Source organism: Alosa sapidissima, chromosome 3 (genome assembly GCF_018492685.1).
Source record: "Alosa sapidissima isolate fAloSap1 chromosome 3, fAloSap1.pri, whole genome shotgun sequence".
NCBI classification, from domain to species: domain Eukaryota; kingdom Metazoa; phylum Chordata; class Actinopteri; order Clupeiformes; family Clupeidae; genus Alosa; species Alosa sapidissima.
The window spans coordinates 33,888,632-33,911,929 of NC_055959.1; the positions used below are offsets into that span (position 1 = coordinate 33,888,632).

At 47.1% G+C, this 23,298-nt stretch overlaps 3 protein-coding genes and 1 long non-coding RNA gene across 8 annotated transcripts in view; 2 read left to right on the forward strand and 2 right to left on the reverse strand.

Moving 5' to 3' along the window:
- Positions 1-7,808, reverse strand: part of kif22 (kinesin family member 22) — a 19,281-nt gene extending 11,473 nt beyond the window's left edge. For both annotated transcript variants that reach the window (XR_006030912.1, XM_042087221.1), the window contains exons 1-6: positions 7,634-7,808; positions 6,948-7,144; positions 6,371-6,498; positions 5,196-5,350; positions 4,673-4,882; positions 1,757-2,150 (exon numbers count right to left, since the gene is read on the reverse strand). Coding sequence is in view for 1 of the 2 variants with exons in the window: in XM_042087221.1 (XP_041943155.1) it covers positions 1,757-2,150; positions 4,673-4,882; positions 5,196-5,350; positions 6,371-6,498; positions 6,948-7,141 (1,081 nt within the window). In the remaining variant the exon portion in view is untranslated. The remainder of the gene's footprint in view (positions 1-1,756; positions 2,151-4,672; positions 4,883-5,195; positions 5,351-6,370; positions 6,499-6,947; positions 7,145-7,633) is intronic.
- Positions 1-18,299, forward strand: part of LOC121705902 — a 19,420-nt gene extending 1,121 nt beyond the window's left edge. Inside the window, exons 1-3 of one of the 2 annotated variants that reach the window (XR_006030913.1) lie at positions 13,404-13,483; positions 18,026-18,179; positions 18,226-18,299. This is a non-coding gene — a long non-coding RNA (uncharacterized LOC121705902). Of the gene's footprint in view, positions 1-13,403; positions 13,484-18,025; positions 18,180-18,225 lie in introns of those variants that run through there. The other variant, XR_006030914.1, reaches the window with a different exon arrangement.
- pagr1 (PAXIP1 associated glutamate-rich protein 1) lies at positions 7,927-11,070 on the forward strand. 2 transcript variants are annotated; one of them, XM_042087227.1, is made up of 5 exons: positions 7,927-8,265; positions 8,441-8,622; positions 8,844-9,162; positions 10,334-10,413; positions 10,513-11,070. In XM_042087227.1, exons 2-5 carry the CDS (start codon positions 8,442-8,444, stop codon positions 10,749-10,751), a joined length of 819 nt encoding a protein of 272 aa, XP_041943161.1. In that variant the 5' UTR covers positions 7,927-8,265; position 8,441; the 3' UTR covers positions 10,752-11,070. The 2 variants fall into 2 exon arrangements, with proteins under 2 accessions (XP_041943161.1, XP_041943160.1); XM_042087226.1 differs by having other exon boundaries at positions 7,929-8,265; positions 8,438-8,622.
- tlcd3bb (TLC domain containing 3Bb) overlaps positions 11,412-23,298 on the reverse strand; it is a 17,682-nt gene continuing 5,795 nt past the window's right edge. For both annotated transcript variants that reach the window (XM_042087224.1, XM_042087225.1), the window contains exons 4-7: positions 20,409-20,631; positions 19,638-19,733; positions 14,801-14,910; positions 11,412-14,252 (exon numbers count right to left, since the gene is read on the reverse strand). In XM_042087224.1, the coding sequence (XP_041943158.1) occupies positions 13,973-14,252; positions 14,801-14,910; positions 19,638-19,733; positions 20,409-20,631 (709 nt within the window). In that variant the 3' untranslated portion in view covers positions 11,412-13,972. The remainder of the gene's footprint in view (positions 14,253-14,800; positions 14,911-19,637; positions 19,734-20,408; positions 20,632-23,298) is intronic.

Here is a 23,298-nt window from a genome sequence, read left to right on the forward strand (position 1 = left end):
AGAGGAAAAGTTGTTCGGGAAAGTTGTTCCCCTACCCTCACGCAAATGTATTTAATTGGTTGGGATGACATTTTGGGATGGTGGTGTAGAAGTTTGCCCCGTGTCTCAAAGTCCTATAATGTGATGTTCATCATGTGATTACAAACCATGCAAGTCAATATTGAGTAAGGATTCACTTTAGGCTATACAAATAATGATCCCTAAATGCTTTAGACAGGCTGTATTGGGCTATTATGTGTGCAATATGTAGGCTATCCAATGGAAATGACTATGATTGAAGTAGACATATGAAACTTGGGAATAGCTGGAATTGTTACTGCACCTAGTGTGAATTTGCAGCTTGTCAAACCTACACTTACAGGCTGACAAAATGAAGCCAACGCAAATTAAAAGTACCGATAGAAGGGCAGGTGCATTGTGGTTCAAGCATCCAGGCATTTCTAGAGTCTGCAACTGCGGTCACCATCAGAAACTTTCCTATTCCGTTGACACTATCTCTATCTATTTAAAGTAAAGGGGACAGACGGGGTTGTTGGATATTTGGCTACTGACTCGAATGGCAGCATTAGCATTTAAATCAAATGCATAGCCTAATCCATGTCGATGTTGCAGGAAAGCAAACTACTAGTCAGACATTTATCTAGTCTTAAATCATGAGGAGACCCATCCCGACGCTTTATGGTCATGGACTACAGGTTCAAACTGGCGTTTTAAAATAGTCTTCATAGCACGACAGTGAGCAGGCTAATAATAGAATTTAGGTCATTGCTACACATCTGCTAAAATGTATCGTCATACTCTGTTACCTTGCCAACCCACGCATAATGCAAATATTAGTAATGACATTTACTTTTTTCTTTTATTTACCAATTGTTAGCATTACCCACCATTAAGAATTCAGAGAATGTTTAAGTTCTGATTTCAGTGGACAATTCGGTTTTAACATTTCAATATCACCCACCAACACCACCCTAACTTATGAAGACGCCTTTTATAGTTATTGCACATCTGAAATCTCTCCATGATCTGGCAAAAAAAAGTTTGTTTTCTTTTCCACTAGGTAATGCAGTCCTATTGCATGGCATGCCAAAGGCTAAAATTTAACCTAACTACAATTACCAATATCAAGTTTACGTTACAGATGTATGGCTACATACATTCTTAAAATGGTTCTGGTCGACAATTAAATATCTATTAAAAACTTTACAATGAAGGATGTTTTAGGGCATGATCTGACAATTAAGCTTAAATATCTATTAAAAACTTTGCAATGGAGGATGTTTTAGAGCATGATCTGCAGGTGACAAAGGAAAATTCCGATATTTAGCACTTTGAGTCCCTTTTCTGGTTTGTTTGGGATGAACTAGAGTGGTGGACACCGAAATTTTGACGATTGGTCCAGTCTTGACTTTTCTGACTAAATACCGGAATTTTCCTTTAAATATCTATTAAAAAATTTGCAATGGAGGATGTTTTAGAGCATGATCTGCAGGTGACAATTAAATATCTATTAAAAACTTTGCAATGGAGGATGTTTTAGAGCATGATTAACACCAAACTCGTGCACGAGCGGTCGGTCATCTAACAAAACCAGCGCCGGATGTGGCCACCACGGAATGCCAAGTTTAACAGAATGTCGGCAGCCAAATGCCATGCTAATTGGCTGAAGCTAACCCACCGAATCCTGACCCCCTGGGCAGACTAGCTCAGAACTAAATGGAGAGATGACACACACACACACACACGCACACCTCACCTATGGTAGGCTGCAGGAGCGTCTCACGGACGAACGGCCGGTTGACGATCTGCTTGGACTTGGCGGCAAAGTTGAGGGCGGTGAAGGTGTCGAAGTAGAACCTGTACTCGGGCGCCACGTTGGTGACCATGACGGAGTGGGCGGAGCCGCCCAGCGAGTCCTGCAGCAGCCGCGTGAGCTTGCTGTCGCGGTAGGGCACCCGCGTGCCCACCGGCCCGTTCAGCGCGTCCACCACCTTGCTGAGGGTGAACAGCGACAGGTTGATGGCGCCGCTCTCCTTCAGACGGATGCCCTGGTTGCCGGTGCGCCGGTTGTCCTCGGAGCCCGCCAGGTCCACCAGGTACAGCTTACCTGTCTGCTGCCGGTGCGGAGGCCCGCGGCGGGTACGCACCACCTGGGGGAGGGGGGGAAGGTAAATAAATAAAACTGGTCATACTATTATACTAATATAGATAGGGGAGGCCCACAGACAAATGTTGGGACAGACCACCTGGGCTAAGGGGGAGGGGAACTGTGACTTATTTCAGATCTGACTGCTGTGAAGACAATATTGTGAGTATGGTTTCATGGAAGCCAAACATTTGTGGGTATCCACAGTACTACCCCCCCCCCCCCCCCCCCCACCCCAGGAACCTTACACAGACATTTTGGAACAAAAGCATCTGCTAAGCCAATGTAGAAGGCGATTTGTAAATGCCATATCCAGGGCCACTGACTCAGCCATGCAGGAAGACGGCACTTGCTGCAGAGACCCAGGACCTTTAGTCACAGCGCAGGCGTCTCACACCCCCAACTCAGCCGTCCATTTCCAAAGCAGGCAGGAGAGCCAGCGTTAATTGGAGGCCTTTCACTCGGCCGCATTTGCTCTTAAGCTCTGCGTGTCTGTCTGTCTGGCAGCACTGGGCTCAGTGAAATCCCTCCACTGACAGCTAGCATGCTACGCTATGACACCTCAGCAGCACAGTGCAGCTTAGCGGACTGCAGGCACACTAATACTAAATGGCAGAGTGTGTGTGTGTGTGTGTAGAGGGAGAGCTTTGGAAAGGGCCAGAGAGACAGAAAAGTAGCCACTACATAGTGCACTGCATGGTGAATAAGCATAAAATAACTGTTCTCTATATAAAGCACCATGTAGTGAATAAGCAGAACATAACTGTTCTCTATATAAAGCACCATGTAGTGAATAAGCAGAAAATAACTTCTCTATATAAAAGCACCATGTAGTGAATAAGCAGAACATAACTGTTCTCTATATAAAGCACCATGTAGTGAATAAGCAGAACATAACTGTTATCTATATAAAGCACTGGGGAGAGACAAACGGCAAAACACATACAACATGAGAGAGAGAGAGTGTGTATGTGGTTCAGACTGGCCAGGATGAAGTGTAAGTCAGTGAGACTATGTGTGTGTGTGTGACCTTGATGAGGAGGATAGCATGGCTGTGTGTGACCTTGATGAGGAGGATAGCATGGCTGTGTGTGTGTGTGTGTGTGTGTGTGTGTGTGTGTGTGTGTGTGCGCCAGGGATGGAGGGATGGAAATTAACCACCCGCCCGCCGCCAAATGCGGGTAGTTTTGTGCGCTGGCGGGTGAATTTGGTCAACTTACCAGCCACTATGGTGGGTAGAGCTACTAACATGCCACAAATGGTCAGATCCGGTCTAATTTCCATACTTATTGACGGTTAAAATCAGAATAAACAGCAGAACTTGCCGAACACAAAGGTGTAAAGCATTCCTACAAGTTATAGCCGTTCCAGAGTAATCCGGTTTTGAAATTGAAGCAAATGTCTACACAGTCTCCAACTTTGGGCTTTTGTTATACACGATAAGGCCAAATACAAAATAAATGTGAATATCGCCTAGATAACTGTACAACCAGAGTTTTTTTCAATGTAGTTTCACAAAATGCTAAGCATGCATATTACGTTTCTTAAAGGGACACCAGGCAAGCCTGATGCTTTTTCTCTACGAAACTCCCCCTCGCTCGGTCTCAAGCTCTTTTCCTTTTCTTTGCGTCTTCTGTCAAGGGTTTTCGCTGCTTCTTCGCCGGCTCTGCCATTATACACACGTTTGCAACAATCTCTAGCGTTTCGTTAGCCTGCCTCTGTGCTGTAAACTGATCCTGCTTCAGTCGGCGGGTAGGATGCACCGAACTTGCAAATGGGATATTCTTCCTACAGGCAGTAGGGGGGGGCGAGAGAGCCTTCATTCGCCCTGTAATGAGTCATTTAACCATATACAGACTTACGAAGATGATTAATTAACAAGAAAACGTTGCCTGGTGTCCCTTTAAAAGCTGAGCTGTGCTTAAATTGTTCAGTGCATGATTTCATAACGGGCCAAATAGAAAATAAATGCTAAATGTTAAATATAGCCTTGATACCTGTAAATATTTAAATCAGATGATGTACAATAGTTAGATCAAGTTGGAGGGTTGGATTATAGGATGCTCCAGAACTCACAGAAACGGAGTCTTAAAAGGAGCCACACCACTTTTATGACAAGACACTATAGAATATGAATGTGGTTCTATTGACCTTTAGTTTTGTTGCTACTGTGCTTGGAGGACAGCTGGTAGGTTTAGGGCAAAATTCAGCACATTTGAGTCGGATTGCAATAATGCTGATTACCGTGATCATTTTGGGTAGCCTACTATAATCATAATATCACATTTTCATGCCGTTTCTCTAGTGGCTGGTAAAAAAGTTGAGTGGCTGGTAGATTTTGGAATCCACCAGCCACAGTGGCAGGTAGAAAAAATATTTAATATCCATCCCTGGCGTGCGCGCATGTGTATGCCCTTCATGAGGAAGATGGCATGGCTGTGTGTGTGTGACCTTGATGAGGAGGATGGTGTGTGTGTGTGTCCTTGAGGAGGATAGCATGGCTGTGTGTGTGTGTGTGTGAGAGACCTTGATGAGCAGGATGGCATGGCTGCGGCTGGAGCGCTGGTTGAGTTTGGTGGAGGCCGTGGTGCGGTTCAGGCTGGCGGGGATGAAGTGTGTGTCGAAGTCGGAGAAGGACGTGAGGGGTGTGTTGGTGAGGCCAGGAATCAGGATGTTGTGGTCCTTATCCTCCCTAATGGGCAGGTCCTGAGTGCCCGGACTCAGCAGGTCCAGAACCTGAGAGAGCACACCACACACAGACAACAAGTCCGCAAACCATGAGCACACCACAGGGCTGCAGGCTAGAAAAAGACTCCGGCCAAGCAATACGTATGATGCTGTTCAAAATACCTAGTCACAGATCACAGATCAGAGGCCAGGATCTGCCAACATGCTGTCAGGTAGTCAATTGAAAGGCAAAAAAAGGTACAGGTACAAAAAAATAAAATAGGTACAGATGTGTGCAACTGTGCATGCAAGCATACTTCTCCCTTTTCTCCGCTCCACACTGGTGGTGTACTTCCACACACACACACACACACACACACACCTTTTCATTGTAAATCTCCAGATAGGACATGGTGATGGCGTACTCCCAGCCGTCCTGCTTGGCCTCTTGGGCCCTGACCAGGTGGAAGACCTCGCGCACTGCCCTGGGGATGACACCTGGCTGATCCTGACTGCCCAGCATGGTGTGGGTCTTACCTGCATGGGACCAGCCAGAGGACAGTTACAGAGCGAATGAATGAATGAATGAATGAATGTGAGAGGGAGAGAGAGAGGGAGAGGGATAGGAACACCAGACAGGTTGATGGAAGGCAGATAGAACACAGAGGAAAAGGAGGAGCAGACTGGAGAACACAACACAACAACACAACCCACAGAATTCTATTTGTGGTGGTAGGTTTGCAGAATTAACTCGAATGCAACAGTTTAACAAATTAGTGCAGCGCGGTTATGATTCTAACCAGATTTAAGCACAATTTAGTACAACCAGGAAAAGCATTGTGTGGTGGTCAATGTTGATATTGTGGTGGGCCGCCACAAATAAGTCAATGTATGGGAAACACTGCAACACAACAAAACTAGGGCTGTCACTTTTGTGAAAAAATCCTGTTCGATTCTTGAGACATAATTGTTCATTGAATTGATTGTAAAATCGACTTCACGTCTAAAGAGGTTCCAATTTCCAACGCCAAATATAGGCCAATCCACGAACAACTAACAGGCATTAGGACGAACGTAAAGGGGGCACTTGAAGAGCGCACGCAAACAGATAGTGAGAAACAGAAGAGTTGAGAGGTGTGAGGTGAGAGGGGGGAGAGGAGATGAGAGGGGGATAAGAGGAGATGAGGGGGATGTGAAGCGAGCATGAGTGTGCGCTCCCTGGTCAAGTCCCAGATGGCACAGGAACAGCCAGCAGGATTGTTGCAGGAGAGAAAGGCCATCAGCACCAGCTACCAAATCCAGGCCTACCACTCAGAGACCAGGATCTGCTAAGATGCTGACATATTGCAGAGGTGAAAAAAAAAAAAAAAAAACAATCTGAAGACACAGACCGTTCTAAATCAATTCTCTGCGATCATGTTTGTGGTGGGTGTTCAGAGAGATGGGGTAGAGGGATGAAGAGGGATGAAGGAGAGGAAACAGCACAGGAGAAGAGGGATGAAGAGGGGTGGAGGAGAGGAAACAGCACAGGAGCATTGGGCTGCAGTGGTACAGTACCTGCTCCTGTGGGTCCGTAAGCAAACACACTGGCATTCTGTCCGCTGAGGATGTGTGGTAGGACGGGCTTCACCGACTCCACAAACACCTCCTTCTGAGTGGTCTGCTCGCCGTGGAACACGTCAAACCTGATGGAACAGGGCAATCAGGGCTGATTCAAAGCGGCCTTCAGGCATTTCAAACACAACCGCAAAACAGCAAACACTGTTAGTTAAGGTAACTGGCCTTTCTCAATCGTGTATAACTCGGAGACTTGAGCTCACAAACACTTGATGACAAACCACCCCCACCCCACAGGGGAACTGTAATAGTCTACATGGTCAGTATTTGCAAGTAGTAAACAGTGTGTTGTCCCTGGTAAAGTCCCGCATGGCATGGTAAGAACCACTATGATTGTTGCAGGAGAGAAATGTTATCAGCACCAGCTACAGGCCTCCCACACAGAGACCAGGACCTGCTGTTGAACAAAACCCCACAAACACACACACACACAATCACACACAGACGGTTGAAATAGTAGGTTGCATCACTCTTTTCACATTGGCAAATAGAAGGTTAAAGAGGGCAAGCCACTTACTCATACTGCAGCGTCTCGGTGGCATTCCTCCAGTTGATGATCTCTAGTCTGCGGGAATCTAAAGCCCGCACACAAGGGCCCTCGCCCTTCTCGTCCTGCTTGTCCATGTAAGGTCGCAGCCGAACCGCCACACGCACCCGTGAGGTCCGTTTCGGCCCAGCGGCGGATTCACCCGTCGCAACACGGTGGGCCATTTCCTTAACACGGAGAAATAATTCAAACATTTGATTGCCAAAACTTGCTCACAAGAACTATCGGACTAATGTTGTTTATAACATCCTCCCCTCACAAAAAATAACGCCATGTAGCAGCTAACGTTAACGTTAGTGCTAAGTTAGATATGATAACAAGGCTGGCGTTGATAACATCAACAAACCTGCTAGCGTGTGCTTGCAAGGTAAACGATATGAACTAAAATACTATTTTTTTTTATCTTGTGCAAAACTATATAGGTCAGAATGTATAGGCATGTGGCTGATAATTCTAAACCCATTTACGTTACCGACTTCAAAAGTAAGCTAACTTGCTAAGCTAACATTCAAAGCTTGTTTGGAGAAATTAAAGAGGCAAATCTCCTCCTGCGCAGACTGGCTAGTTCTACCGCTAACGTTAGCTACCATCGGCTAGTACAGGAAGTTTTCTGTCGAACGAATAACACTGGGCCTTGCTTTTGCAAAAAGACTTACTGTTTAACTTGTCGTGGGAAACAAAGTCGTTTAAGGAATATACCGATTGTGTTGCTCCTTTAAATTCCAAAACCTAAACGACAAAACAAGTTAGCTAGATCTAGGCATCGTAATGTGACAAAGCAAAGAAAAAGCTTCTGCCACTGCGCCAATTATTTTCAAATGGTGCCGCGTAGCTGACGTACCACCAATCAGCGTTCACTTCAAAATAGGACACGTGACGCCATATTCATACAAAAAAAAGTATGTTTAGTCAGAGCTCTCTGGTTTAATGCTTACTGATAAACCATCTACACCAACACAATTTCAGCAACTTCTAAGTGATATGTTTCATTATAAAACAATTTCACATACTATAACTACATTTGCATAGGAAGGGTAAAAGATTATCCTGATGTTACGTAAGCTACGCTTCTAGGCAAGCGCCGTCGACTACAGCGCCGCAGCACAGCCAATCAGCGCTCAGATGCAAGGCAAACCAAAATGGAGGTGCGCTACTGCAGAATATGTGGACAGTAGCCATGTCATGAATCATAGCTGTTTATTATGTTGCATCTACCTGAAGGAGCTGAGAGAGGGGACGTTATAAACAAAGTCGACTTCAGGTTGATTTGGGAAGAGTTCATCTAAAAGTAAGTGTATTAACTACACGACTTTATCACAGTGTTCAAACAGCTAATATGCTAATGCTAAACAACAAATAACTAATGGCAATGAAAGATTTCTTACTGTAATTTTCTGCATGGTTTATTCTTCATCGTTACAAGAAAAGACTGAATTGAACTGAATTCTCACTCCACGTAGCAGAATGACGCAGGCAGTAGCCGAGGACACAGAAACCTCCCTTACGGAGGGGCTGGAATCAATGGGGGTACGGGAGGCTGATAAAACGGATAAGTTGAACCAGGGCGAGGGGGACAAAGCGACACAAAATGACAAGATGGACGAGGCGAACGAAACAATGGAAGAGACACAGAAAGAAGATGAAGGTATTGCTCGTTCACGTTGTATTATAGATTACTGTAAGTTATATCATTTAATTTATCATAGTAAACTGTTACTTCAAATATGCATATGACTTACTTCAGATTCCATCTCAGGTTAGTGCAATGTGCAGGATAGCTGCAAGATTCTTGACAGGTGCCTTATCTATCATTATTGCTTCTCAATGTCTTGAAAACAGTGTGTTTGTCTGGTTCTCTTGTGGAAGATAAAGACGCCATGGTGGAAGATGAGCAGAAGGAAGGGGTCAAAGGTGAGACAGAGATGGAGGTGAGAGAGGGCAAGGAGCAGAACGGTGACGGCGACTGGGAGATCCCTTACAGCGACGAGGAGATGGAAGACCCCAAATCCTGGATGCCGCCGCCTCAGGAGATCAAACGCCTCTACGAGCTGTTGGCCAAGGGGGACGTGCTGGAGCTCAACTGGGTAGCGCTTCCTCGCCGGCCCCCAACGCCACCCCGCACGCCCTCCCCTGAGAGGGACGGGGAGGAGTCCCTGGAGCCCCAGGAGGATGACAACCAGAACAGGTGTGTGTATGAACGCTGGTGAATCAGAACAGATGTGTCTAGGAATGCTAGAGATGTGATGAGTGTGTGTGTCTGCAGGAGCAATAGGGAACGAGAACAGTTGTATACCTCTGTGTAGGGACACTAGAGAACCAATACAGGTGTGTGTTTGTATGGCGACTACAGAACCAGTACAGGTGCATATCTTTGTGCATATGCAACAGGTGCATATCTTTGTAAACACTAGAGCAGTGTGTACCTAACTGTGTGCTGTGAGCTGTGTGTTTGGGGGGGGGGGGGCATTGAAACCACTCACTCTGAGGGTACAACCATGAGCCCCCTCATTCTGCTTGATACGCTACCTTCTTAAGAGTTACATTACCTTCCATGTAGGAATTCCCCTTTTGGCTATTTTTCAACATACTGGGTACACATTTAGTCAATTAGTCAAAAACTGACCAAGAGGGTCTTGTTCCTACCCGCAACAACATTACATAGGGCAATACCTGGCTTCTGCAATAACAACATTACCGGTACATAGGGCAATACCAGGCGTTCTGGGCACGCATTGGTAAGACGCTATTAGTCAGTGTAGCGTTAAAATAAGTGTGAAGCTGTTGTTTTATGGTAAAGAACTACATTGTGCTGCTGTTGTTTTATGGTAAAGAACTACATTGTGCTGCTGTTGTTTTATGGTAAAAAACTACATTGTGCTGCTGTTGTTTTACAGTAAAAAAAACTACATTGTGCTGCTAAGTATAAGTATATATACTCTTTTGATCCCATGAGCGAAATTTGGTCTCTGCATTTATCCCAATTCGTGAATTAGTGAAACACACTCAGCACACAGTGAATACACAGTGAGGTGAAGCACACTAATCCCGGCGCAGTGAGCTGCCTGCAACAACACCGGCGCTTGGGGAGCAGTGAGGGGTTAGGTGCCTTGCTCAAGGGCACTTCAGCCGTGCCTACTGGTCCGGGTTACAACCCTCCGGTTACAAGTCCGAAGCGCTAACCAGTAGGCCACGGCTGCTGTTGTTTTACAGTAAAAAAACGACATTGTGCTGCTGTTGTTTTACGGTAATGAACTACATTGTGCTGCTGTTGTTTTATGGTAATGAACTACATTGTGCTGCTGTTGTTTTATGGTAATGAACTACATTGTGCTGCTTTGGCCTCCCTTCCTCTGCAGGGATGTGGAGCCCACTGAGTTTGACTTTGACGAGGAACAGACACCCAAGAACGCCTTCATCAACCGCCGCAGGACCCCAGGTGCAGCCCTCAGCTCAGCCAGGCTTTTTACACAGGCACATGGCAAGACAGCCGTGAGTGAGAGTGTAATGTCCCTCTTCCTGATTTTTCTTTCTCCAGGGTCCTCAGCACGGTCTACAGTTCGCCGCGAGGCTCGGATGGACAAGGTCCTCTCAGACATCAAACGGCACCGCAGGATCGACGAACAGCTCCTCAGGAGCGGACGCGACCTCTTCAAGAGCGACAAGTCCCGTTCGGCACCGCCCCCGAAGGAGCCCCTGTCTCCCAACAGCCAACGGGAGCGCGAGAGGGACAAAGACCCCAGCACAGTCTTCAGCCCTCGCCAGAGGCGATACTGACCACTGACCACACCCCGGCACAGTCCTCGGCCGTCGCCTCGGAGACGCTGATGATGGCCCACGGCAGCGGCTCACACAGAGGCCAGGGCCACATTAGACCAGGCCCAGTACCAGCGTGTGTGTGCGTGCGTGTATGAAAGTGTGTGTATGTGCAAGAATGAAGTGCAGCCACGGATTTTTAAGAAGTTGCCAAACCTGAATTTTATCCCATACAATGGCATTAATAATGCAACAGTTGATGCTGGCTTTTATAATAGGTGGATATGTTTGTGTGTCCGTTTTCTATGACCGTAATAAATGTTGATGTTTTTTCCAGGGGGCTGAGTGTTGTTTCTGATATCTGAAGAGGCTGGACGATGCTCTGTTCAGTCCGTTTGATTAGTCTAAAGCTGTTTCTGCTGTGTGCAGTAGCATTAGGAGCATAATTGACCCATTTCAAATCTAATCAACTGTTTTATTGTTGTCCTTTTATTTATGCAACTGGTTGTCTGTGTTTACACTCTAATTCTCCTCTGAAAAGCTGAATGTCTCCCAGGGCACTAAGGGATACTTCAAGGCGTATTTGTTTTTATAGTGGACCGGACAGTCCTTCACTGCTGCTGTGGTAAAAAGGGAGGGCTTGTGTTGTTGTTATGCATAAAACAGTGTCGGAGCCAAGCACAGGATATAAGAGTATATTTTCCATCATGTTTGAATAACAACAAAGCTGTCATATATAGTTGAACTGAAGGGGTAACATTTTGTCTTTTCTAACATGTGTGTACATATGCACATTCAAAATCACAAATGAACAAATAAATAATCATAATAACTCATTGAACACATAACAAGCTTATGAGGATAGAAGTACACAGTGCAGTGTGAGAAATGGTTATTTCTAGTTATATTTGCACCAATGAGATCTGAGTAGGCCAAGGCCTTCTAGAATAGTGGTTTCATTTAGGATCTCCATTCAGGATAACTGTCAACAACAAGCATGTTACAAAGACAGAACAGGAACAGGGCTTTGACTTTTTTCTTAAGGATACACTTGCTATTCTCAACAACCAATGAGAATTGAAGAAGGGTAGAACTGCTGAGGCTTGTGGGTAAACAAAACCAACTGAAGAATTAAAAAATCTGGAGAATTGATCCCTTTCTGTTACGCTAAATGACTCCAGGCCATGATTCCAAGTAGGTGGTGTAGTGGCAAGCCCTGGGAAGATAACCCAGCAGATGCTGTAAACCTGATAATAGAAGAGCCCGGGGGCTTCAATCTTCTAACTGAACAAAGTCCAAGGGCTCTTCTCTTAGGGGGTTTAGCACTTCATCTGGGTTAAGGTACCCAGATCTGCCCCCCCCCCTCCTCAAGAGCCAGCAGAGACACTATTATCAGGGACTGTCAGGCTACACCAGAAACAATGTTAGGCCGTTCGCTCAACTTGACACGTGTGGCTACACAACAAGCCTAAACTGATGAAAGAATGGAAAATACTACTAGAAGCAAAACCTATTCAACAAAAATAAATAAAAACCCAGAAAACGCTAACGAAACATAAGATGTCTAAAACGTTATCACATAAATTAACCATAAATACTAAAATGAACAATGTGCAAATAACTAAGTTACCATATCATACAGCTGCTATGTACACCAGTCACATTTTTTATTGCGAGGAAATATGCTCGTCCTGAACTAAAACGAGTAGATGAGGAAAGTAGAAAGTATAAAATGTTCTCAAGGCTAAGGCAGCGCAATACGCCATCTGCAAGAAAACCCCCCCTCGCCTCCAAGACAGGGGCACTGATGATTTCAAATGACTGCAACTATCGTTTAAGTAGGAGACGGAAATACTTGCGTAGCATTAGTATGTTTTTTGTTTTTTTTGTTTTTCTTTGTTTCCAGCTGCATTTGACTAAGTTGAACAGGCCATCTAGAAACAATGCACTAGCATATACAAAATAATACATTCCTAAATCCTGCGCGTACTGTTCTGAATACGGACAGGACTTTGTTACATTGGATAGATACTGTTTATTGGTCCTGTTGTATTGAGTCTCCAATATACACTATAGACTACCACAAAGCCCCCCCTTTGGTGTTTTCACTATTGTCTCCTCTGAAAGCAGTCTGATGCCCGTGGAATGTGGCTGCATGGGACACCATGGCATGGCACCATGGGGTAGGAACCATGGGGTAGGAACCCTGCCATGCCAGACCCTGGGGTAGGAACCATGGGGTAGGAACCCTGGCATGCCAGACCCTAGGAACCATGGCATGCCAGACCCTGGGGTAGGATCGCCTATGCCTCTAGATCTATAGGTAGCTCTGCCATCTGCCAACCAACTCCAAGGAGCTTTCAGGCTGACCCTTAGCCCTGGGTAAAGAATCCACTCCGTGCAATCTATGCCAATATATGTGTGGATGTCGAGTACAGAACGTTTACTTGTTTTTGTTTACTTGTTTTTGTTTAAGTGGTCGACACCAAAGCTCCATCAACCCCCCCCCACCCCAGCTTAACTCTCAAATCCAAAGTGCTGCTTAGTCAGGCCCCCCACCCCCTTCACCACCTGCCAGCATCTCCGCAGTGCCCGTTTGTCATAGATACAGTAAATACGGATGTCACAGTCAGGTCCCATGGGGACCCGAGCACCTACATTCCAACAGCTTCAGCCCAGCTCACCTTATCCACAGTTCACCCTCCTCCTTACTGGAAATACGGCTGTGTGTGTGTGTGTGTGTGTGTGTGTGTGTGCGTGTACAGAGGCCATAGCTTAGCTTAGGTTAGTCATGTCTTGCTGCAGAAACCCGGGCCTGGACAGCGGCATACGCTATAATGTACATACATGTTAAATAAGTCATGGAGTATACTGTATATACACACACACATATTTGAATCCATTGGGTTTTTTTCACCTCCGTCTTCCCGCACTTTAAATGTGTGACTGCGACAGACTTGTTTCCCTGGGAAAACTCTCTTCCCTGATTAGTGCTTTAAGCCAGAGACCTAGAGAGTTTTCACAGATGAAACCAGCAGCTCGCTTGAGCACTGTGCAGCGCCACACTGCCACGCATCTCCACCTAAGCGTCACCCAGGCCCCTTCCTGAAAGTCCACTCTCGTCCACTCTTTCCCTTCATGCAGTCATTCTGTCTCTTTCTCTTTTCTCTTGTGTCCCTCCTTCCTCTCCTCCTCCTCCCTCCCGTCCTGGGTTCCTGTCCTGGTCACCCTCTCCGCTGGCCTCAGTGATTGGCCGAGGCTGTCTCGTGCTCGGTCATGCGAGCGTTGTACCCGTTGGATGGCTGCGCTGGCGTCGGGGCGTCCCAGTCTGGACGCTCTTTTTTCGGGGAGAGCGAGGCGGGACGGGCGGAGGGGCGCGAGGACCCCCTCCTGAACAGGCGCAGAGCCCCCCTGCAGATCAGGGAGAACCAGTAGAGCTGCGGAGCCATGAGGAGCGCCGCGCCCAGGTTACACTGCCATGGGACGGACAGGGGGACCAGGTGGAACGGGATCGAGGCATACCTGAGAGAGAGAGAGGGGGGGAGAAATAGAGAGAGAGGGGGGAGGGAGAGAGAGAGGGGGGGAGAGAGAGAGAAAAAAAGAGAAGAGGGAGGGGGGAGGGGAGAAAGAGAGGGGGGGAGAGAGATAAGATAAAGAAAAGATAACAAAGAGGAAAGAGAGACAAGACAAGGATAGGAAGTTGAAGAAAAGTCAGAACCTGCAGTAAAAGCAGCCACATATACTGTCATATGGATTCTGTAAACTTTACAGTAAAATCAGCCACATATACTTTCATATGGATTCTGTAAACTCTACAAGTCTTCACAAGTCACCATATATGTTAATATATGTTGTCACCAAGGCAAGAACGCATGCAAACACTGATCCAAAAGCAAGATAGAGGCAAATGTGTGTGTGTGTGTGTGTGTGTGTGAGAGAGAGAAAGAGAGAGAGTGAGAGAAAGAGGGATTGTTAGAATAAAAGAAGAGAAAAAAGAGAGAGAGGGAGGGAGAGAGAGATGAAAATACAGAATGAAAGAGCGAGAGAGAGAGTGAAGAGAGGAGGCATACCTGCCGTAAACGTAGTATAGGTAAGGGAAGAGAAGGACTCGACAGACCAAGAAAGTGACCAACATGAGAAGCCCATTCACTTTGTGGAGAAGAGTATGCTGCTGCTTGTACTGAAGAGAGAGAGAGAGAGAGAGAGAGAGAGAGAGGGAGAGGGAGGGGGGAGAGGAAACAGTTATCAAACAAGAGAAAGCGAGTGAGTAAAAGAGAAATAGAAGAAGACCAAGGAAAAGAAGAGAGATAAAGACAAAGACAGAGAAGGAGAGAGAAAGAAAGAGAGAAGAGAAAAGCCCAGGAGTAAACAGGAAGAACTGCTACTGTAGGACAGGAGTAAACAGGAAGAACTGCTACTGTAGGACAGGAGTAAACAGGAAGAACTGCTACTGTAGGACAGGAGTAAACAGGAAGAACTGCTACTATAGGACAGAAGAGAGTATGCGCATACAAGTTCACTTCAAACATAACGCTGAGGAGAAATCAGAAGAAAGAGCACACGTCTCCACATGGTCAGAAGAAAGAGCACACGTCTCCACATGGTCACCCCCGGCTTCCTCATTACCAAGGCAAGCCAGGCTCCACTATTACTGAGCACTGCACTGCACACAGCCATCTCTACCGGCACACCACACACATCTAAAAATACAGTACATCAGTGACCCCCCCCCCCCCCCCCACACACACACACACACACACACACACACACACACACACACACACACACACACACACACACACACACACACACACACACACACACACTAGGCTGGCGCAGCGCCAGGTAAAAGCCACAGTAGAGTAGAGCACAGGGAGAGATGGCTGAGAGGGAGGTGGAGAGGGTCAGAGAAGAGACAGACACTCACACACGACTGACAAGAGAGACAGACACTCACACACGACTGACAAGAGAGACAGACACTCACACACGACTGACAAGAGAGACAGACACACACACACGACTGACAAGAGAGACAGACACTCACACACGACTGACAAGAGAGACAGACACACACACGACTGACAAGAGAGACAGACACTCACACACGACTGACAAGAGAGACAGACACTCACACACGACTGACAAGAGAGACAGACACCCACACACAACTGACAAGACACCCACACATGACTGACAAGACACCCACACACGACTGACAAGACAGACAGACACACACGACTGACAAGACTGACAAGAGAGAGAGAGAGAGAGACAGAAAGAGACTGATGAGAGAGAGAGAGAGAGAGAGAGAGAGAGACAGAAAAAAACCGACAAGTGAGTACAGGGGTGCAACAATTAACTAATTAATCGATTAGTTGATGTGTTCTCACTCCTGCTGTTTCATGTTACAGTTGGCACTGCTCCCTCTAGTCTTACAAAGCGTTGGATTGCTATCAGACCTTCACCTGCACGTCAAATGGAAATGCTCCCACCCCACCTGTTGCTCTAGTGCCCTCTGGGTCACCCCACACGTCCGCAGGGCTGTTGTGTCCGGTTCTACGGGTCTGTAAAGGTCTATGGGTCACCCCACACGTCCGCAGGGCTAGAGGGAGAGGCGGAGAGGGGGGCAGGAAGGCAGATCTGGTGGGGCCTGATGTTACTGAGACGCAGAGAGGGGTCCATTTCCCTGCTTTAAATCCAGTTCTAAAAACAGTACAGGAGCCAACAGCTGAGCAGCTAGAGCAAGCAGAGGGCAGAGAAACCTCACACAGGTCTGGTGTGCTTCATTTACACACACACACACACACACACACACACACACTCACCTGTACAGTTTTTTCCTCAGAATTCTACACACAATACCCCATAATGACAACTTAAAAAAGTTTGTTTAAGATTTTTGCATATTTATTACACATAAGAAATCACTTGTACATAAGTATTCACAGCTTCTGTGATCAAGTTCAAAATTGAGCTTAGGTGCATTCTGTTTCCACTGGTCACCCTTGAGATGTTTCTACACCTTAATTGGAGTCCACCTGTGGTCAATTCAGTGGAAAGACACACACCTGTCTTGGAAAGACACACACCTGTCTATGATAAGGTCCCACAGTTAACAGTGCATGTCAGACCACAAAACAAGCATGAAGTTGAAGGAATACACCTCCGAGATAGGATCGTCGCGAGGCACAGATCTGGGGAAGGGTACAGACAGGTCCCAATGAGCACAGTGGCCTCCATCTTCTGTAAATGGAAGAAGTTTGGAACCACCAGGACTCTTCCTAGAGCTGGCCGTCCCTCTAAACTGAGTGATCGGGGGAGAAGGGCTTTAGTTAGGGAGGTGACCAATAAACCGATGGTCACTCTGACAGAGCTCCAGGGTTCCTCTGGAGAGAGGAGAACCTTCCAGAAGGACGACCATCGCTGCAGCACTCCACCAATCAGGCCTGGCAGAAGCCACTCCTTCGCCTGGAGTTTGCCAAAAGGCACCTGAAAGACTCTCAGACCATGAGAAATAAAATGATCTGGTCTGATGAGACAAAGATCGAACTCTTTGGCGTGAATGCTAAGCGTTATGTTTGGAGGACACCAGGCACCACTCATCACCTGGCCAGTACCATCCCTACAGCGAAGCATGGTGGTGGCAGCATCATGCTGTGGGGATGTTTTTCAGCGGCAGGAACTGGGAGACTAGTCAGGATTGAGGGAAAGATGAACGCAGCAATGTACAGAGACTTCCTGGAAGAAAACCTGCTCCAGAGCGCTTTTGACCTCAGACTGGGGCAACGGTTCATCTTTCAACAGGACAATGACCCTGAGCAGACAGATATCGAAGGAGTGGCTTCAGGAAAACTCTGTGAATGTCCTAGAGTGGCCCAGCCAGAGTCCAGACTTAAATCCCATTGAACATCTCTGGAGGGATTTAAAAATGCCTGTGCACTGACGCTCCCCATTCAACCTGATGGAGCTCGAGAGGTAAAGAGTAATGGGCGAAACTGGCCAAAGATAGGTGTGCCAAGCTTGTGGCTTCATATTCCAAAAGACTTGAGGCTGTAATTGCTGCCAAAGGTGCCACAACAAAGTATTGAGCAAAGGCTGTGAATACTTATGTTACTTTCGTTGTTTATTTCTAATAAATTTGCAAACATTTTAAAAAAACTTTTTTCATGTCATTATGGGGTATTGTGTGTAGAATTTTGAGGAAAAAAATGAATTGAATCATTTTGAAATAAGGCTGTAACATAACGAAATGTGGAAAAGTGCTGTGAATACGTTCCGTGTGCACTGTACAGGTGTGTGTGTGTGTGTGTGTGTGTGTGTGTGTGTGCTTGTGCGTATGCACTGTATATGTACATGTATGTGATGACACACCAGCACACTCACAGTTTTAAAGCATCCGTGTTGTACTAGGACGTCAGCCTAAAGCACCACATGGCCCAAACACAGGTGGCCTCAGAGCCTAAAGACAGGTGGCCTCAGAGCCCAAACACAGGTGGCCTCAGAGCCTAAACACAGGTGGCCTCAGAGCCCAAACACAGGTGGCCTCAGAGCCTAAACACAGGTGGCCTTAGAGCCTAAAGCACCACACGGCCCAAACACAGGTGGCCTCAGAGCCCAAACACAGGTGGCCTCAGAGCCTAAAGCACCACACGGCCCAAACACAGGTGGCCTCAGAGCCCAAACACAGGTGGCCTCAGAGCCCAAACACAGATGGCCTCAGAGCCTAAAGCACCACACGGCCCAAACACAGGTGGCCTCAGAGCCCAAACACAGGTGGCCTCAGAGTTCCTCTGAGCTCCCAGGATTCACTATCCAGTGTGTTCTAGGAACAACACAATCTTGATGGTGCTATGACACAGTGGTTCTCAAAGTGTGGGGCGGGCCCCACTAGTGGGGAATAGAGACATGACGGGTGGGGCGTGATGAACAGGAGGACATTTGTTTTATCTTTAATAATGCCTTTCTTTTTTGACAAGGAAGATCATAGATTCACAACAAAATAGACACACACAAACATAGGAGTCATAAACAGACCGACATATGAATTAAAACAACATCAGATCCGGCGGGCCGAGACGGGAAATTTAACGAGGAACCAAAATGCGAAAATAATATTTTAACGTTACCATTTTGCCAGGTTGATGGGGTCAGGTGGGGTTTGACAATTCCCCACCTCCAAAAAGTTTGAGAGCCACTGCTATAACACATTTTAAGAGAATTATAAAATAAATGTATTATTATTTATAAACATTACTGAATGTTTCTGAATGTTTATTTCTGAATAAATGTATTATTATTTCTGAACGATAAATAAACACTCCTACTAATGAATGAGAACAACCAACCAGGTACTGACATTAGCTGATTAATGTATTCCCATCTCAGGGAATCTAGTCCTGGCCTGTTGGTTAGAGGATCAGTTCAGGGCAAGGTTGATGCCACATCTGCCCCTGTCAGCTGGCGTGTGTGTGTGCGTGTGTGTGTGTGTGTGTGTGTGTGTGTGTGTGTGTGTGTGTGTGTGTGAGAGAGGGAGAGTGAGAGTGAGTGTTTGTGTGTGTGTATGTGTATGTGTATGTGTGTGTGTGCATGCTTGAGAGAGTGAGAGTGTGTGTGTGCATGCGTGAGAGAGAGTGTGTGTGTGTGTGTGTGTGTGTGTGTGTGTGCATGCGTGAGAGAGTGAGAGTGAGAGTGTGTGTGAGTGTGTGTGTGCCTGTGTGAGAGAGTGTGTGTGTGTGCGTGTGTGTGCACGTGTGTGCGCCAAGTGTGTGTGTGCGCGTGTGTTTGTGTGTGCATGTGTGTGTGTGTGTGTGTGTGTGTGTGTGTGTGTGTGTGTGCGCATGTGTGTGTGTGTGTGTGTGTGCGTGTCTGCGCGCGTGTGTGTGTGTGTGTGTGTGTGCTGGTTACCTGGATGAGGATCTTGCCCAGGCACACAGAGGGTGTGCTGAGCTCAGCCAGGAACATGACTCCCTGGAAGTAGTCCCCACGGCCCCGCCTCCAGAACTGCAGCACAGGAAGCACATCAGACAGGGTCAAAGGTCAAGGCCAAAGGTCGACTACACAGAACAAAGCAGCGCCAGCACAGCAGTTGAGTCTGGGCCGTATCTGGGCTGGTTCCGTCACCTGGAGCTCATCCAGGCACTCAATGGTTCCCATGGGGGATAATCCCTATCTGCTGAACACACAGCACGCCTCCAATCACCACACACACACACACATGCACGCACGCTCACACACTCTCACACGCACACACACACACACGCACGCGCGCACGCACGCACGCACGCACGCACGCACGCACGCAGCCACGCACGCACGCTCACACACTCTCGCACACACACGCACGCACGCGCACGCACACGCACACACACATCTCAGTGCCCCCAGATCCAAATATAAACAATGCAGGACACTCACTCAAGGTGCAGGGTAAACAAAGCCTACGCTTTGACCAAAATCTGTTTTGGACAAAGATAAGGGGTGTGTTTGCTCCCTTGTATTTTACCACCCATAACCCCCCCCCCCCACACACACACACACACACACACACACACACACACACACACACTCACGTTCTCTGTTCACACTGATACACATCACACCAATGCCCTGTCAAATGAGATTAGAAGGACAAAAAAGGCTGAAAGAAGAAACAAATAAATCCATGACGACAGTTACCACAGAGACAGGGAAGCAGACGGTGACCATGACGACGTGGTGCAGGACCATGAGGAACTCTCTTCGGAGATAACTGGTAAGGGCCACGCCCATGGGCTTGGGGCCGTTGTCAATCTCGTGACCTTTGACCCGAAGCTTGTGCCAGTAGCACAGGAACATGGCGTAGATGTCGTACACGAAGTAGGGCACGGCGAACAGGATATAGGCGCTGGTCAGCCAGTGTCTAATGTGTTAAAGAGGAGGAAGAAGAAGAAGGAGAGAGAGAGAGAGAGAGAGAGAGAGAGAGAGAGAGAGAGAGAGAGAGAGAGAAAGGATGAAAAGGCAGGGGAGGCAGAAAGAGGGAGGAGAGAAACAGGGTGATTGGGAGACCAAGCAGTGATCAGGAAGAGAGAGTGAGAGAAAGGAGAGAGGAAATGGAGAGAAAGAGAGAATGGAGAGAGAGAAAGGAGAGAGAGAGAATGCAAGGAGAGAGGGAAACAAGGGAAACAAAAGAACACTGATGAACACTCATATCTCATATCAACACTGACCCCCCATACTGGACTCACCAGCTCAGGGCTGCATCTGTGCCCAATTTCAGCCGCTGCCCCTCACCTGGCCTTGATTCAACACCCGGCCGACAAAATGAAGAACAGTCCCTCACAATATTAGATGGTGCTTAGATGGAAGAGCCGATCTCTTTCGCACTGTACTTTACTTAGACCCAGAGTGTGCCAACATGGGCTGGCACCAGAATAAGAGGCTGCTCTAGAGTGTGCCAACATGGGCTGGCACCAGATTAAGTGGCTGCTCTAGAGTGGGTCAGCACGGGCTGGCACCAGAATAAGTGGCTGCTCTAGAGTGAGTCAGCATGGGCTGGCACCAGAATAAGTGGCTGCTCTAGAGTGGGACAGCACGGGCTGGCACCAGAATAAGTGGCTGCTCTAGAGTGGGTCAGCATGGGCTGGCACCAGATTAAGTGGCTGCTCTAGAGTGGGTCAGCATGGGCTGGCACCAGAATAAGTGGCTGCTCTAGAGTGGGTCAGCATGGGCTGGCACCAGATTAAGTGGCTGCTCTAGAGTGGGTCAGTACGGGCTGGCACCAGATTAAGTGGCTAGTCCAGAGAGTGGTTTGGGATGAGCGTGTGCACCAGTCTCAACTAGCTTTCATCTCGCTAATGTCACTTGAAGTCACATGATTGAAGTCACTTCCTTTCTTTTTAACCTCATCACAAACGATCAAATTTCCTGCTCTGGTTAACAAATGATGTCATTTCCCACTTTTGTCTGTTTGTTAAAAACACAAGAACAAACTTAGTACTGTATGTAATGAAGGTTTCAACCCTACACACTCCACCCTACACACTCCACCCTACACACTCAACCTTACAGTAACACACTCAACCCTACAGTAACTAACTCCACCCTACACACTCAACCCTACAGTAACACACTCAACCCTACAGTAACTAACTCCACCCTACACACTCAATCTACACACTCAACCCTACAGTAACACACTTAACCCTACAGTAACACACTCAACCCTACAGTAACTAACTCCACCCAACACACTCAACCCTACAGTAACTAACTCCACCCTACACACTCAACCCTACAGTAACACACTCAACCCTACAGTAACTAACTCCACCCTACACACTCAACCCTACAGTAACACACTCAACCCTACAGTAACTAACTCCACCCTACACACTCAACCCTACAGTAACACACTCAACCCTACAGTAACAAACTCAACGCTACAGTAACACACTCAAACCTACAGTAACGGCTACTACACACAGTTGCGTGCGTTGCAGTGCTGGAGACGCATCCCATTCACTTTACATGGGCTCACGTCATCCGTTGCCGAACTGAATTGTGGGTCCGCTGCGTCGTGTTTCTCCCGTCGCACGCATTGAGAAGTTCAGCTGTTGCTGCACCGGCCAATCAAGCCAATCTACGGACGGCACCAACCCATCAAATTACAGTTATACTTCAAGTCATTTGCATAGCTACCGTCGGGAACACCCACTGGCATGCGTTGACGGAACGCAACTGTGTGTAGAAGCCGTAACAAACTCAACCCTACAGTAACTAACTCAACCCTACAGTAACAAACTCAAACCTACAGTAACAAACTCCAACCTACACCCTCAACCCTACACACTCAACCCTACACACTCAATCCTACAGTAACAAACTCAACCCAACAGTAACAAACTCAACCCTACAGTAACTAACTCAACCCTACAGTAACTAACTCAACCCTACAGTAACTAACTTACAGTTCATGATGTGTCGGGAAATGGTCTGTTTTGTCATATCTTCATGTGCGTCTGAGATCACCATGAGGCCAGGGTGAGCGAAGGCATGTGACTGCCCGAGAGCGGCCCTGAGTGCCTTATTCACAGTTCCATATCATCGCCTTAACTCACAGTGTACAAGAGCTACTGTCAGGGGGACATTTATGTGGCTAACCCCCAGCAAAACGTGTGTGTGTGCATGATTCACACAAAAAAGATTATTCAATAGTGGAACTAATTGCATACTTACTATTTCAAGTGAAACCAAACTCCCATTAAACAGCACAAGAGCTGGGGTTGTGTGACCATACCACACCACAACGCAACGCCCCGTACCACACCACAGCACTGCCCTGGTTTTTCTGAGGTAATTTAAATACTAGAGAGCAAGTCTTTGCACAAAAACAACACCTTCTAATGAGTCAGACTGCCAAAGCCATGGAGTTGCCTCACACACCGTAACTGGAAGAATACACAGACTGTCCACAGACAGAACCTATCCAGTCTGTTCTAAAGAACAGACAGAACCCATCCAGTGTGTTCTAAAGAACAGACCTAAATAACAGACAGAACCCATCCAGTGTGTTCTAAAGAACAGACAG

What these genes read in the sequence shown, in the direction of transcription:
- pagr1 (XM_042087227.1), top strand. Translation starts at nt 8,442, where the DNA reads ATGACGCAGGCAGTAGCCGAGGACACAGAAACCTCCCTTACGGAGGGG. An exon ending in GACACAGAAAGAAGATGAAG is followed by an intron (nt 8,623 to 8,843) that starts GTATTGCTCGTT and finishes CTCTTGTGGAAG; the next exon opens with ATAAAGACGCCATGGTGGAA. An exon ending in CAACCGCCGCAGGACCCCAG is followed by an intron (nt 10,414 to 10,512) that starts GTGCAGCCCTCA and finishes TTCTTTCTCCAG; the next exon opens with GGTCCTCAGCACGGTCTACA.